The sequence below is a fragment of the Mauremys mutica genome, chromosome 1 (assembly GCF_020497125.1).
Source record: "Mauremys mutica isolate MM-2020 ecotype Southern chromosome 1, ASM2049712v1, whole genome shotgun sequence".
NCBI classification, from domain to species: domain Eukaryota; kingdom Metazoa; phylum Chordata; order Testudines; family Geoemydidae; genus Mauremys; species Mauremys mutica.
The window spans coordinates 87,211,878-87,229,033 of NC_059072.1; the positions used below are offsets into that span (position 1 = coordinate 87,211,878).

Sequence of the window (17,156 nt, forward strand, 5' to 3'; positions counted from 1 at the left end):
CATATTGTAAAATGCTTTTCAACTGTAATGATTTCAACATATAGTGCAGGGCTACATACTGGCGAGTCCTTGTGAAAGCCCACTTAACCACCCAGCGATGCCCCAAGCATGCTGATACATCCCTGAAGTTGCCTCTTATTTGTGCCTAAACACTTACCCATTCACAAAACAGTAGGGGCTCCAAAAGCCACACACAGTGGGGAAGCTCACCCATGCATGTTTGTTTGTCTGTTTCAGAGGTGGCATAATTCACTTTGATCCTTTGCACAGAGTGTGCTGCAAGGTTTGCCAATCGGGATCTGCTTACTATGTCTTTACATAGCCCATACCAATATATTTTTTAGTTTGGATTAACCATGATTCCCTCCCCCTCACCCACATCCCATGCAGATATGTGCTTCTGCCTTCCCCCATCCTCCCTAGGCACATAAGTGCAGTGTGCTGAATAGCTGCTCAGATACCACTGTGATGGGGACAGTATAAATAGGCAGCTATAATTTTTCCGTGTGAATTTGTGCAGACTTCCTGCCGGACTTTGATTTGATTTGGTCCTCAGATAAATAATTGAAACGTTAGGCATTACAGATACTTTACCATTACCCAATGGCGTTTGAAACCAATCTGTTTTCCTTCCACCTGTGCAGGAATGTTTGGAATTGTTTGGTACATATTCTGGTTGTTTCATGCCTATGAGAGCCCTGCTGCACATCCAACAATAACCAGTGAAGAAAGAACATACATAGAAACAAGTATAGGAGAAGGATCCAGCCTAGTTAGTGCAAGTGTAAGTATAATTTAATGGTCATAGACAGAAAATGCCTGGGTTTTGGTGGCCATTGTCATTTATGGCAAACAAACATGTTAAGACTTTGCATTATATCAGTGTGTGGATAGGGATACAGTGTAGGACTTCAGCGTGCAGAAGGGCAGCTTTTCTTTTCTTAAAGACTACAGAATCCGGCCCATGCATAAAAATATAAACATCTAATCAATCTACACAACTCAATGTCCTTTCAGCTCAAGGTTTCTACTCCTGTCTAAACGTAAGGAGCCAGATTCTGATCTCGCTTATGAGTAATCCAACTGAGGTCAGAAAAAATGAAGTCAATGTTGCTGCCTAGATCAGAAGCTGCCTACAACTCGTGTTAGTGGAAGTTCTGGATGCACAGTCAGGGTTCGCTGACACTCTTGGTCTTAAAACAGCCTAAGTTTTTTGTTTTTGCCCCCTTCTCCCACTCCCCAGACCTTTTCTTAGCTTTGTTACCAGTAGCATCCTGGAAACCTAATCCCAAAATATATTTTCCAATCAAACTTGTCTTCCTCCATTTATGGAACTTGGTTTTGCTATTGTTTGTAAAAACAAAAGCTGTTTCTTGATAACCTATTCCTTCCTGGCTTACATTCGTCAACGTTCTGTAACAAAATACCCCAAATCCTCTTTTGATTATGGATTATTTGGCTAACAATCGTGGTGATTGGATAATGTGTCAAATTCTACCCTTGGATGCACACCTGATGCATTCATTGAAATCAATCAGACCTTGGCTGGAGACACACATGCACATCCAAGGTCACCACTGCACCCTTAATATTAATTGGATCAACATATATACATCCATGTGGAGTTCATACCACACTGTGTACATAATGATCCATTTTTAAGAGAAGGAAAAAAAAATATCCACCTTGCCATCATTACAAATTGTTTCTTTTAGGAGTTCTGTTGTCAATAAGTGTGGTTCTGACATAATTTTCTTCCTGCTGAACAGATTACTGAAGCATAAATGGAAACTCAAAGTGAGAAGAGTGAATTGCATAAATTCTATTTGATCCCAAGGACTTTAGTTCAAGTCCCAATTTAGACTAAAACTGATATCTGCCTGTCACTTAGTTACTGCATATTTACAATATGGAATTTATCAGATTGAATCACACCAGAAGACAGTGAGGAACATATCAATGCTTCCCTGCAATTTACTTTATAATTCTTCTTACGTCTGTACCACTGTTGCTCTATACCAGTGGTTTTCAAACTTTTTTTTCTGGTGACCCAGTTGAAGAAAATTGTTGATGCCCACGACCCAATGGAGCTGGGGATGAGGGATTTGGGGTGTGGGATGGGCTCAGGGCTGGGGCAGAGGGTTGGGGTGTGGAGGTGAGGGCTGTGGCTGGTAATGTGGGGTTCAGGGTGTGGGAAGGGGATCTCGGGTGGGGCAGGGGGTTGGGGTGCAGGAAGGGGTCAGGACTCTGGGTCCTGGCTCTGGGCTGGGGCTGGGGTTGGGGCTGAGGGGGTTGGGATGCAGGAGTTGGCTCTGGGTTGGGGGCGGGGGTTCAGGGCTCGGACAGGGGGTTGGAGTGTGCGAGAGGGTCAGGACTCTTGGCAGGGGGTGCAGGCTCTGGGGTAGGGCTGGGAATGAGGGGTTTGGGGTACAGGAAATGGCGCTGGGTTTGGGGGGCTCAGGGCTGGGGCAGGGGATTGGGGCACAGGGTTGAGGTGTGGGCTTAACTCTGGCATCTGCCGGTCAGTAGCCCAGTGGGTTGCTAAAGCAGGCTTTCTGCCTGTCCTGGCACCGTGGACCATGCTGGGCCCTGGAAGCGGCCAGCAACAGGTCCAGCTCCTAGGGGAAGGCGCGCGTGTGGCTCTCGACTGCAGGCACTGCCCCCCCCAGCTCCCATTGTCTGGAAACTGGCCAATGGGAGTGCAGAGCCAGTGCTCGGGGCGGGGGCAGCACGTGGAGCCCTGTGGCCTCCCAACCTAGGAGCCAGACCTGCTGCTGGCCACTTCCGGGGCACAGTGCGGTGTGAGAAAAGGGAGGGACTAACCTGCCATAGCCAGGCAGCACCGCCGCCGGGACTTTTAATGGCCCGGTTGGCGGTGCTGACCAGAGCTAGCACACCCCAGTGCCTTCTATTCCGTGACCCAGTACTGGGTCGCAACCTGCAGTTTGAAAACCACTGTTCTACACAGTATCTCTAGAGTCCTAACCCTTCAAAGAAAGAAGCTCTTTCTTGCTCCCAGCCACAAACCTAGGAGCTGATTCTCCACTTGCTTAGACCAGTGTAAATCAGTAAAGTTGCACTGGGGGATACAACCAATATGAAAGGAAAATCTGTCTCTGCCTTGCTTTTACCTATACAAAAAGTCTTCAATTTGTCTGTTCTAGAAATTTAGTACCCCTTGGAAGAAGTTTTTCACTTCAATGCCGGTGTATGCAATCATTGTGGCAAACTTTTGTAGAAGCTGGACCTTCTATTTGCTGCTTATAAGTCAGCCTGCTTACTTTGAAGAGGTCTTTGGCTTTGCAATTAGTAAGGTAAGTTTCTTAATTCCAGCTCTTGCACTTTGGACCTCGTCCTGCAAGGTGCTGAGAGACCTCAACTCCCTCCAATGCCAGTTATAGCTGATGATATCAATATTTATTTTAAAGCTTTTTTCCCCTTATTTTTATCTATTTAAATTTTCACAGTTGTGGGAAATTATTGTGGGGGGGGAGGGGGTCCAGACAATAATTACTGAATGACAGCAGATATTGAGATTGAAAATTTTAAAGCTTTTATAACCATTAAAACACAAATTGTCAACATCACCTGTCAAAATATACAAAGTAAATATCCTTAAATCAAACCCTAATAAGTTCTCAAGTAGCATTTTTCTTTCTCTGCCTAGCCGTAAATTTCAATTATTATAGATGGAATTATGTTTGTTGGTTGCTGTGTATATGGTGAAAACAACGTTTACTGACATTTACCAATAACAATCTAATCCTTCTAAGCCTATTTATAACAAGTGCAGGGATAAGTGGAATTTAAACTTTCTTCTAATTAATTCCTAGGCAAGAGTAACTATAAGAACCAGAAAAATGTATGAAAATACTAGGATGAGATTCCCAAACTTTCTCTGGCTCCTCTAAGCTGACAGAGAGGGACAGAGTGGCATAAAAGGGCCCTAAAATCCCCATTTCAGGCTGAGGGAGAATTCCCCTGGTGCAGAAGCTATGGAGAGAGCCATAAAGCTGCCAACCAAGGTCCCCCTCACAAGCCCTGGTGTAGGGGACCCCCCAAAGGCAGGATGGGGCCATAGATTTCTGGCAGTGCTGTGGCCTACTGGCCAGCCAAAGGAGGCTGCCATAACTTAGGGCTCCTGGGCTGTCTAAATTATGCCAAGGCTGCTCCAGCTCCTAGAACAGCACAAAACTGGGATGTCACAAAGGTGGCTTAAAGATTCCATAACCCTCTTCTCCCTGGGCTTAAAATTCTGTAAGAGGTGCAGCCCAGAATCCTCTGCCTTAGCGTCTGTTTAAACAAATACATTCCAGAAGAAAAAATATTGCTGAACAAAGGATAAAAATAGAACGAGAGAATACATGGGCTTACATATATTTTGTTTAATTTCAGGTTGGCCTTTTGTCTGCAGTTCCACACATGGTCATGACAATTATTGTTCCCATTGGTGGGCAATTAGCTGACTTTTTACGAAGCAGAAAGATTTTAACCACTACCACTGTAAGAAAAATAATGAATTGTGGAGGTACTGTTGGCTTTTACAGATAAAACATATAGTCATGTGTTGCAATTTCTGCACAAATCACAACTTCTCTCTCCACGGGTTTCCTATTTTTCCCACTCTACGCCCAGAGAGTGACTGCCAACTTCCACACGGCAGCTCCTTTCTGCTGCAAAATTCCTGGCTTTATATCTTAGCCATGCTCTCCCCACCCTGCCAGAGTTACCCGCTGGGGGATCTGTCCTTCTGCTGCGTCTACCCCATGGCATGTTTGGCTGCTCTCCCTGGCAGCTGGGCCTGGGCAGGGAGCGGGATGGAACCACTTCTCACACCGGCTGAAGCTGACTCCTCTGTCCAGTGCAGCAACTGCCTGAGAGAGAGCCTTGCTGGGGAGGCAGCAGTGTCCCACCCCCTCTGCTCCCTGCCAAGACCTGGCTACTGAGGAGAGGGGCGAGGCAAGCCGGAAATATGCTGGGATGGATGGTGGTAGTGGTTCTGGGAGGGGCCGAGCAGTGGGGAGGAAGGAAGAGAGGGGCTCTGTCCTTCTCCATTGCACCTCTACCCTGGGTATGTTTAGCCCCTCCCAGAACCACTACCGCCCTCCATCCCAGCATATTTCCAGGGGAGGGACACTTGGCCCTCCATGCCCCCCTATGGGGTGGTATGGTATGAACATCCCATCACAGATATGTTCTTGCTACGGATACAGTTTTGTCGTAGTAAAATTAGGCAAAATTCATGGTACAGTCATAAAAATGTACAAAATCAGAGTACAGTCAAGGCAACAAAAATGGGTAACAATTTAACAATAAAGTATTACAGTGTAATTTGGAGGCATTGACGCTGACCCACAGGCTGGGTGACCACCGGCGTGAGTCAAGGGGTGGAGGTGGTACTCCATCCCCGAGCCCCACCACACAGGGCTGAAACCCGAACTCACGGGCATCTCTTAAAGTCACAGAATCCGTGACCTCCATGACAAAATTGTAGCCTTAGTTATTGTGTAATTGCTCAGCTGGGGGTTTACACCTTCCTCTGAAACATCTGGTACTAATCACAGTCAGAGAAAAGTTACTAAGCTAGATGGACCCTGGAACTACTCTAGTTTGTCAGTTCCTTTGTTCTTATGTCCCTATACATGGCAGGGTATGTGGTGCTTGACGATTTATAATATTAATGTCTCACTGCTGTTTGAGAAAATCTCCATTTACTATTATTACAAAGGCCATCTCAGATCACTAGAGTTGAAATGAATTAGAAGAGAGAAATATTTCTCTTTTTTCCAAGTTTGTTTACTTTAGGCATTTGACAGCACCTTGCATATACTGTAATTACTTCCACTGTTTCCCCTGTGTGTCAGTGTGTCAGTTTCCCTGGTTGTTTTGTCTGGGTCTCTCACACAGCAACAGGGAAAAGAAGAACTATTAAAATAAATAAACATACAAACAGTAAAATGTTATTGTGACCCACAAAAAATTGGCAACTGGGTTCAGTGGGAACTGTAACGCCCCAAAGTGCCTTAACTCGTATTTTAAAACTCACTAGGTTGATTAGTCCTTATTGGTGTCTTTTTAACCAGTATATTTTATAGAACTTAATCTAGTCCTGTGTTTCCTTTGCAGGTTTTGGCATGGAAGCAACTTTGCTTTTGGTGGTTGGTTACTCTCATACAAGAGGTGTGGCTATTTCCTTCTTGGTGCTGGCAGTAGGATTTAGTGGATTTGCTATTTCAGGTAAAGCTTCATCTCATTAATCATCATATTAGCTACTTACCTGGCTGCTTATGGGAAAGACCTGTTTCCTGCTGCAACAGAATGATTACTGCAGTACCCGCATTTTATTTATTTATAGAGAGAGAGAGAGTGGAGTTTGTGAGAATCTGAGTCTTTACCACTCTAGGGTTTACAATACCTCCATGCTCTTCAGATTGCAATGCACATTTACCTCAGATTAGGCTGTTATCATTCAAAACATTAAACCTAATAGGATATAGAGCTAACTATTCTGAAATTCAAATGTAAGATGAGAAGATTTGAAATGTGGTTTAAACAGCCAGTATAATTTTCAGACTGTAATCATGTGGTTCTGTCTGTTTGCTCCTCTAACAGCCCCCCACCCCAGTCCTTCTATACCTCTGATACTTGCAGAAAGTGTATGAATTACCTCTCTACTGCTGTACCCTAGTTGTCAGTTTGCTTTTCCCCTGCCAGCTGCACCTGCTGGGTCATCAAGCTGTGTGTCTTTATAACTGTTTCTGCCCCGGTGCAGGTAGTTCCTTTCAACTCCATGGGCTTATCCAGCAACATGCTGGGCTCTGCAGTTCCTTGGACACCATTGTTTTTCAAATGGTGATTTCTGTTCATCAGGAATTCCTGTTAATGAGCATGGAAAGCTGACCACAGAGATATCCTGATAAAGAGGAAACTTGTGTTCCACTGCAGAAATATCAGGATTTTTCTCAGCAGAGAGGAGTTTTTATTTCTGATTCCAATTTTACCAATACCCAGCCTTTCTAGTGCTTTCAGTTCCCTCGAACTCTTGAGAAAATACAATTTGGCTTTTCCTTGCAGGTATCCACAGCTGATACGCACAGCTTTTGTTACCTACAGTATTACACTGCTTGACAATCACTTAAATTGCTTTTTATCTTTTCTAATAAAATATTTATCCACTAGAAATCTACAGGAAATGTAATTAAACTTTCTACTATATGTTCTGGCTGTCTGGTAAATTGTCACTAAAACTACAGGGAATTTTTTTTTCTGAAAACGCTTCCTAAATTAAAGCATGAAACTGAGTTGAAGAATTAAAGAGACCCAAATTAATGAGTTGTTAATTCTTTAATTAAAAATTCAATGTTGGGTGGATCACTTCAGATGCTAGGTGACTGCAGGCACTGAAGCCTTAAAGGATTAAATCGTAAAAATAAGCAATATCTCCTGTTATGTCCTAAAAGTGGAGCTGCAGGGGTTAAAAGAAGGGGGAAGCAGGATAAAGGGGTGCAGCTCCCCTTCCTTTGCTAAAAGCAGAGGGATAGCTCCCCATTCTCCCTGGTTAATGCACTGTGGATTCCCTCTCCTTTTTCAATCTCCTTTAACCACTGTTAAGCAAATCATATTAGCCCCGTGGCGTGAAACTGACTGTGCAGTTGATTGTTGCTGCTGCTGTTACAGGATTTAATGTCAACCATTTGGATATTGCACCCCGGTACGCCAGCATTCTGATGGGGATCTCCAATGGTGTGGGGACACTGTCGGGAATGGTGTGCCCACTCATTGTTGGTGCGATGACTAAACACAAGGTAATGTTTCCTTACCTGGTTCTAGAATGAGGATTAAATTACATGCAAGATTAAGATCATTTCAAAGGTTATTGGATCTCTAATTTTTTTCAGCTGTGTGTTTTTTTTTCCCCTTACCAAAATACTAGGTGCTATATCCTCAGCTGGTATCAATGGAAGAGGGATACAGTTTACACCTGCTAAGCATCTTGCCCTGAAATTTCACTAGGATTCTGTCTTAGGGTGGTATCATGCTCTCCTGCAGAAAAACCCGCAAGAGTTACTTGGAAAACTGCAGTGTAAGACTGCTGAGGTTCCTGAGCAATCATCGCTCTGAAATGGGGTTTGACTTCTCACGTTTAGAAAGGGCCATGGCCTTCTAACTTCATGAGTGTCCTACAACCCATGGGGAAATCCCATTAGTATTTTATTAGCTATCATTATGGAGGAAAAAGAAATATTCTTTACAATTATTTTCTTCAAATGTTTTATTTATAAAACTAGGAATCCGACAATCAATCAATGTACAATGTGTGCTAACTCCTGGTCTAATCCAGAGGTTAGTATTTCCATTTACTGCAAACCTAATGAGTCCTATATCATTCTTTCAGACCCGGGAAGAGTGGCAAAATGTCTTTCTGATAGCAGCTCTCGTGCACTACAGTGGAGTGATATTCTATGCTATCTTTGCTTCTGGTGAGAAGCAAGAATGGGCTGACCCTGAAAGCCTCAGCGAAGAGAAATGTGGCATAATTGACCAAGATGAACTGGCTGAAGAAACGGAACTGAACAGTGAAACTTTTGTTAGTCCAAAGAAAACGTACGGCGCTACCAGTCAAAACAACGATGTGCGGAAAAAGGCATGGAGAAAGCAAAAGGGAGTAACGCAGGATATAGAGGAACAGACTTCCTACCATTATGAAAATGGAAATTTTCAAGATAGGTCATAATATCTGAAAATGTGTGATCGTGTGGCAAGTGCCCCCATCCTCTCCTGCCCAACCGCTTCCTAATCAGACAGTATCCATATGTACTTGCTTATTCATTCATGGAAAATCCTGCCAAATGGCTAGATGTAAGATGTAGTAAGGTAATTCTCTCCTTGTAGCACAGAAAAAGAGCTAATAGAAATATAAGTGGCAAACCTAAGTCTGGCTTTCAATCAGATCTGTGTAGGATGGACTGAGGGCTCCCTGTGCAGCCTTACGGAATTTAGCAGAGTTCCACATTGGTGTAATGGGTCTGTCTGCTTGGCTATGATTGTGGGAGCAGGGCCCTTCAAGTAAGGAAAAGGCCATAATAGGTTGTGGGATTCATGGTAATTTAATGACATTCCCCCTACCACAATGTGTGTTTACTAGGAAGCCCATAGACACAGAAGTCTGGCCATGATTGTCCATGTAGGACAGGGGGTCTCAAACTGGGGGTCGTGACCTCTCCAGGGGTTGCGAGGTTATTACATGGAGGTCACGAGCTGTCAGCCTCCCTCCCAAGCCCCGCTTTGCCTCCAGCATTTATAATAGTGTTAAATTAACAACACATTTTTTACATTTATAAGGGAGGTCGCACTCAGAGGCTTGCTGTGTGAAAGGGGTCACCAGTACAAAAGTTAGGTCAAGTTTTAGGTTCCTGCTGAGAGATGAGAGTGAAGGAAATTTAAAATTATTAAATTAAAATGTGGTCACTGAACAGCAGGAGGGGAATGTGTAACCAAGATTGCTGAAACTATTATTCCAACAATGCTTTCATTCCAGGAGAGAAACTTTTTTCTTTATACATGATGCACCCAGGTTGGATAAAGCAATATAATGGCTACTGTAGAGATTATTTCCCTCAACCTCCCCCACCCCTGATTTTGTGTTGGCATGAAAAAATAATTTTGAAACAAAAATCATCTTCCCATTCATCATAGTCCCATAAAGATAAGATTTTCACTCAGTTCATTATCGTAAAGCGCTTTAAATATATTTTTCTAGGGTAAAATTTGGGTAAAACTATAGGCCTCAGCCTAGCAGCCTTTGTTTATGTGAATGAGATCACTTATGTGAGTAAAGTCTATAGTTTTCGGCCTATAACTCTTTCCTTTTACATATTGCTGCAATCTCTCCATTGCTGTGAATGAGGTACAGTATATTTTTGGGGGGGAAAGGGTTTCTATTTAAAGAAATGACCTGATTCTCAGATATTCTAATCTTACTGTCTCTCTGCCATCAGTATATGTTCGATATCATAAAATGGCTTTAGATTTTTTCTACCATCTTTGGAAGCTACCAAGATTACAATGGAGCGTGCTATATCATCTTAAACCATTAGCTGCAGTCGAAAGCTCATTGTGGCAATAATAATATTTTCTTAATGAAGAATTTCAGTAAACTGTTTGTTTTACATTATGATAAATGTCTTAGTAAAATCAAGTAAAATGACCCCATCTACTTTGTGATGTTTTATGTCATATCTCAATCTTGTTATTTCGGTTTATGATGCATCATTTATAGCCAATGTAAAGTGCATGATAAGATTAGAAATTTAAAACATGTTATAGACACTAATCTGGCTGTGTCTTCAGTCTTCACAGCTGAGGATGTTAGGGAGATTCCCAAACCTGAGCCGGCTTTTCTAGGTGACAAATCGGAGGAATTGTCACAGATTGAGGTATCACTAGAGGAGATTATGGAATTAATTGATATACTTAACAGTAAGAAGTAACCGGGACCAGATGGAATTCACCCAAGAGTTCTGAAAGAACTCAAATGTGAAGTTGCGCAACTATCAACCATGGTTTGTAACCTGTCCTTTAAATAGGCTTCTGTACCCAGTGACCGGAAGATAGCTAATGTAACGCCAATATTTAAAAAGAGCTCTAGAGGTGATCCCGGCAATTACAGACCGGTAAGTCTAACATCAGTACTGGGCAAATTAGTTGAAGCAATAATAAAGAATAAAATTGTCAGACACCTAGAAGAACATAAATTGTTGGGCAAAAGTCAACATGGTTTCTGTAAAGGGAAATCATGTCTTACTAATCTATAAGAGTTCTTTGAATGGGACAACAAACATGTGGACAAGAGGGATCCAGTGGACATAGTGTACTTAGATTTCCAGAAAGCCTTTGATCTGGAGAAAGGGGTAAAAAGTGAGGTGGCAAAGTTTGCATATGATACTAAACTGCTCAAGATAATTAAGACCAAAGCAGACTGTGAAGAACTTCAAAAAGATCTCACAAAACTATGTGATTGGGCAACAAAATGGCAAATGAAATTTAATGTGGATAAATGTAAAGTAATGCACATTGGAAGAAATAATCCCAACTATACATACAATGTGATGGGGGCTAATTTAGCTACAACGAATCAGGAAAAAGATCTTGGCGTCATCGTGGATAGTTCTCTGAAGACGTTCATGCAGTGTGCAGCGGCAGTCAAAAAAGCAAACAGGATGTTAGGAATCATTAAATAGGGGACAGAAAATAAGACAGAGAGTATCTTATTGCCCTTGTATAAATCCATGGTATGCCCACATCTTGAATACTGCATACAGATGTGTTCTCATCTCGAAAAAAGATATACTGGCATTAGAAAAGGTTCAGAGAAGAGCAACTAAAATGATTAGGGGTTTGCAATGGGTCCCATATGAGGAGAGATTAAAGAGGCTAGGACTTTTCAGCTTGGAAAAGAGGAGACTAAGGGGGGATATGATAGAGGTATATAAAATCATGAGTGAGGTGGAGAAAGTAAATAAGGAAAAGTTATTTACTTGTTCCCATAATACAAGAACTAGGGGGGCCACCAAATGAAATTAATGGGCAACAGGTTTAAAACAAATAAAAGGAAATTCTTCTTCACACAGTGCACAGTCAACTAGCGGAACTCCTTGCCTGAGGAGGTTGTGAAGGCTAGGACTAAAACAGCATTTAAAAGAGAACTGGATAAATTAATGGAGGTTAAGTCCATTAATGGATATTAGCCAGGATGGGTAAGGAAGGGTGTCCCTAGCCTCTGTTTGTCAGAGGATGGAGATGGATGGCAGGAGAGAGATCATTTGATCATTGCCTGTTAGGTTCACTCCCTCTGGGGCACCTGGCATTGGTCACTGTCAGTAGACAGAATACTGGGCTAGATGGACCTTTGGTCTGACCCAGTACGGCTGTTCTTATGTTCTTATGTTACTGAAGTGCAATTGAGTGTATAGGTGGAACTATCCTTAGGGTATGTGTACACTGAAGGTGGGAGGTCTGAATTTCAGCTAAAGTAGACATACCCAGGCTAAAAATAAGTGTGGTGGCAGAAGCAGGACAGGATCGCTGCCCAAGGGTCTCAGATTGGCTAGCCCACCCTGCCACTCACGCTGCTGCAGCGGCGCTTCTATTTCTAGTGCACTAGCTGGATCAGAGAGAGTGCAGGTATGTCTCAGTAGGGTGACCAGGTTTTCTGATTTTATAGGGATGGTCCCAATATTTGGGGCTTTGTCTTTTATAGGTGGTTATTGCCCTCCACCCTCTCTCCTTATTTTTCACACTTGCTATCCGGTCAGCCTATGTTTCAGCAAGCTGAAATTACACCTTCCAGCTCCAGTGTAGATGCACCCTGAGACATAATCATTTGAATCCACAGATGGCTTATCTTCCACACGCATAATTAAACAAGAGAGACAAGGAAGTCAGCCAATCTTCTTTCCCTGACTATAATCGCTTTCATGTACAGCAAAATCCAGTCTAGAATATATAGATAAAACCAAATAGAATGGACCAAATTCTCTGCTGATGTAAATAAATGCAGAGAATTTGATCTAGTATCTTTACTGCTACAGCAAAAATATAGACCTCCTTTTACACAATATGGTCCATTAAAAAGCAATGGTCATATATTAATTTTATTATCCAAATCATACAAAACCCTTCTCAAAAATTCCTATACATTTAAAAATACCACAAGTAATTCCTGTTCTATTTTTGCTCTTTTAGGGTCCTTTCCACTAAATTCTAAAAGGGTTAGTTGGCTACTTATTTGATTAAATTTGGAATAGCTACAAGAGAGGTTTTTCTTATGGTGTATAGTCAACCTTTGGGGATTTAGCGTCACAGGAGGTAGAGTCAAATATTGCGATTAGATTACGAAAAGGGTTGCATCAACAATTCTCAAATTATTCCTTTGTGTCCATCATATCTTACTTGAGAGAGAGAAAGAGAGAGAGAGCATTATCTCCCTTCATATTCACAACTGCACAGACAACCTGGAACAGCATGGAACAGTTATACATATATACACACACACACACACATATATATATATATATATATATATATATATATATATATATATATATATATATCTGTCTTTTTAATGTAACTTGGTAGGGAGGAACAAGGCAGACAGCCAGCCAGCATTCCATAATTTGAAAATCACTGGGATAAACTACTTTATGAACTGTAATAGTTACACTTCTGCATGCTAAGGGTAATCCTTATCTACAGGGCACAGACATTAAGTGCAAATTATTATTAATAAAGAGAGAGACACACTCCTCAGTTTGGGAACCAACATATCTGAACTTCGTAGCTCAGGGCCATCTCTAATGATTATTATTATTTTTATTGTTATAGACTGATCATCCTAGAAATCCTTTTCTTCTCCTTGTACACTATTACACATTTGGCTAGGAACTCCATCCTAACTGGGAAATAGATTGCACTGACTCCATGGAAAATCCATTCAAGATGACTTCAGTGGGAGCTGAGCCTTTGTCAGCACCTCAAACACAGTGGGTCAGTCCCTTTCAGGTTTAGCTGTTAGGTGCAACTGAGTCTTTTCACCTTCCTCTGGAAGTTCTAATGGTTGTCACAGGCAAAATACAAGGCTCAATGATCTAATGTGTTATGGCCACTCCTCTGTTCCTCAAATAAGGCCCGATAGCCAAAAAGAATAGGACTGAGCTCCTTAAAGACCATTCAATTATAGGGGTGTGTGGGTGGGGAGGTGGGGCAGCAAGAGAAAGGCGGAGACGGATACAGGGCAGGGAACAGTGTTTATACCTGAAGGTTCGCTTGAATCAAACTTCTCTGGTATAAAACCCAAACTAACCACTATGCTATTGCTAACTTTGTTTAATGTTGTGCACATGTTGGCGGGGGCAGGGGATGGTATGATAATCCTTACAAGCTCAGAACTGTGGCACTTCATGTAAGTCCCCATACTCAGTAGTTTAATCATATCAAAATCATATATTGCAGCTGAAAGGCAAAATTTCCCAAGAAGGCAAATAACTTTTAGCATCTGCTGAAGTTTCTGCCTTGAGCAATACCATCAGATAGTAGTGAAGAGGGAGTGAAAGAAATCCCAAGCATTGAAATGTTTTTGCCAGTAAAAGCCTTGGCATGGACACCTGACCTCTATCTATCACTACGAGGAGATCATTGACCAGCACAGCCAGTGTGTCTCTGTATGATTGTATGCTCAAGCCTAAAACCAAACTCACTGGGCTCAAGCAGTCTTGAGAACTCCAGAGCTATTTGGACCCAACCTTTTCAACTATCTTATCACAAGACTCAAGACAGAGAAATGATTGCAGAGGGTGTCAGTGTAAAGAGTGTTTCTTCTAACAATTTCTTCTTTAATAGACAGGTTTCAGAGTAGCAGCCGTGTTAGTCTGTATCCGCAAAAAGAACAGGAGTACTTGTGGCACCTTAGAGACTAACAAATTTATTTCAGCATAAGCTTTCGTGAGCTACAGCTCACTTCTGTGTGTTCCATCCTGTGCATCTGATGAAGTGGGCTGTAGCTCACGAAAGCTCATGCTGAAATAAAATTGTTAGTCTCTAAGGCGCCACAAGTACTCCTGTTCTTTCTTTAATAGAAGTCAGCCTTTGGTGCACTTACAACCAACTCCAGGAACAGCCCCATCAGATCCCCAGTAGCTAAGAGAGGCATGGCTCTAACCCACAGGTCATAGTCCATTGCTGTCTTAATACCTCTAGAACATTGACAAGAGGACTATGCATTTGTTTCTACAAGACATGGTTCTGTCATATTGGCTATAGATCTCTTGAATTGGATTTGAGCACAATTATTCAGAAGTTCCTCGTGGTGAGAAACAGCCGACTCAGTCACAAGATGCAAATAACTTGAATTAGCCATGTGGTTCATGACCCTAGAACTGCCTTTTATTAAATCAATTTTCTTAGAACAGTGAGTTTAGGCAGTCATTTTGACAAAATAAAAACCTGACACTATATGTCCTGTGAATATACATTTTATTGCAAACTCACAGCATTCAGGGTTTTTCATACATACTTGTTCTGAAGTGATTCAGCTGGTTTTTGTTCCCTTTAGTACGGCAAACATCAAATCATGCCCATCTGAGGCAGAGTATAAATGTGAAACATTATTGCCTAGCCCAGTGAATTTTAGATTATAATTAACAGATTTAATTAGCTGTAGAAGCCATATACCTATTCACTGAATCTTGGCAATAAGATCATCACTTCAGGTGGGTTTGCGATCCAATTGCTTATCAGTAAAAAAGGCAGGCTGATCTTTAGTCTCTGTCCACACTATAACTTACAACTAAATTTGTGTCATTAGTTACTAAGATGATTGGATCTCAACACAGATGACATACCACATGGTTAAAATCATTCAGTTATTGTGGCAGCTAGCAGTATTTCATGCCTGCTAGGGGCTTAGGCTGGCACATGCTTTCTGCAACCAGCTCAGCACCTGGGCAGGAAATTAGAAATTTTGCTTCTATCCACCCGTATGCTGCCAAATTAAACAAATAGACAAAACTTCCAATGTGAGGCAGATGTTTATTTCCAGGACCTTATTTCTGTCTCAGCACCAAGAAATGCCTGCAGGAGACAGGGGCGGCTCTAGCTTTTTTGCCGCCCCAAGCACGGCAGTCAGGCAGCCTTCGGCAGCTTGCCTGCAGGAGGTTTGCTGGTCCCACGGCTTCGGCGTACCCGCTGCCGAATTGCCACCAAAGCCGCCGGGCCGGCGGACCACCCGCAGGCATGCCGCTGAAGGCTACCTGACTGCCGCCCTCGCAGGGACTGGCAGGCCGCCCCCCACGGCTTGCCGCCCCAGGCAGGCGCTTGGAGCGCTGGTGGCTGGAGCCACCACTGGCAGGAGACTCGTCCTTCACCGTGCTACTAACAAGGACTTCATTTCTCTAGGGAAACTACTTTGGCTCAGGTACGCATGAAGGGACAGCAACAGTTTCTCTCTGGGATACTGCTGGCACAGTCTAAGAAACTAAACATAACTATCTGTCAAATGAACCATACCTGATTTCTAGTAAATATCTCGTCAAATATGCCTTTCTTCATCTCAAAACTGGTTCTGTGAATTTTGCTGTTCCATTGGAGACTTGGGTTAGCTATGTGATCTCCGATCCAGGGGGTTGAGTGGCCTTGAGATCCTGAGCTGAAACGTCCACACTGCTATTTTTAGCACACTAGCTCAAGCCCTGCTAGGACGAATGTATCCACCTGGTTAGACATAATGAGGCTTTTTAAATAAACTCCTGGAAAGCTTCTAGTACAAGTTGGTTTTGAGCTAAAATGTAAGGAAACAAACAACCACAAAAAGAATTTTCATGATGCAATCAAAACACGAGCTGGTTGTAAAACCCATTTATGGTTCCCTGAATAAAAAAAGACTCTTATGAGGGGAAATTTTGAAACAAACTGTAACAAAATTTACTTTTAGTTTTGATTCAAATTAAAATTTTCATTTTGAGTCCAACTGAATTTTTCATTTTGATTCTAAATTAGCCTTGTTTCAATTTTTGAAAACTAAAAAGAAATGAAAATTTCAATTCAAAGTGAAATGACATGAAAATGTTCATTTCACTTCAAAACTTCCCATTGAAAATTTGAATCAAACTTTTTCCAGTGAAAATTTTTATTTTTGATTAACTCTTATTTTTTCAGTATTTTTTTGTCCTCTATCTCAATGTCTTCGCATTTGGCAAAGTAGTGACTGTCAGCCACACATGCAGAATTTGAACAGGAAATGATTTTGTTGTTGAAGATTTTAGAAGAAGAAGTGAGAACCTAAATTGGGTTATAATGGAAGCAATTCTTAAACTTAGCTATAGATGGCTATCATCTCTCCATAGTGAAAATTGGGAAGGATAATTATCCATTACCTCATCCATGCACAGCTTAACGAATAACGGGGGTGATGAGGGAAAGAGAGGGTTAGCCCTGTTTAACAATTCATTGATTATCTCTTTACTAAACTGGTTATTTTTGGAATAGCTGATATTGCTTCCCTGTGCAACTGATGTTTTCTAGCTATTATGTGGTAGAAGTTTAATGCAATCAAATATTCCCTCTTCTTATGCTTGGAAACAACTAAAAGTGGGAGTTAAATG

The 17,156-nt window shown here is 42.0% G+C and overlaps 1 protein-coding gene across 2 annotated transcripts in view; it reads left to right on the forward strand.

Annotated features, from left to right (window-relative positions):
- SLC17A8 (solute carrier family 17 member 8) overlaps positions 1-8,919 on the forward strand; it is a 39,476-nt gene extending 30,557 nt beyond the window's left edge. The window contains exons 7-12 of one of the 2 annotated variants that reach the window (XM_044983660.1): positions 645-784; positions 3,165-3,314; positions 4,396-4,528; positions 6,127-6,237; positions 7,678-7,805; positions 8,396-8,919. In XM_044983660.1, coding sequence (XP_044839595.1) covers positions 645-784; positions 3,165-3,314; positions 4,396-4,528; positions 6,127-6,237; positions 7,678-7,805; positions 8,396-8,734 — 1,001 coding nt within the window. In that variant the 3' untranslated portion in view covers positions 8,735-8,919. The remainder of the gene's footprint in view (positions 1-644; positions 785-3,164; positions 3,315-4,395; positions 4,529-6,126; positions 6,238-7,677; positions 7,806-8,395) is intronic. The other variant, XM_044983665.1, reaches the window with a different exon arrangement.
- The last annotated feature ends 8,237 nt before the right edge of the window (positions 8,920-17,156 follow it).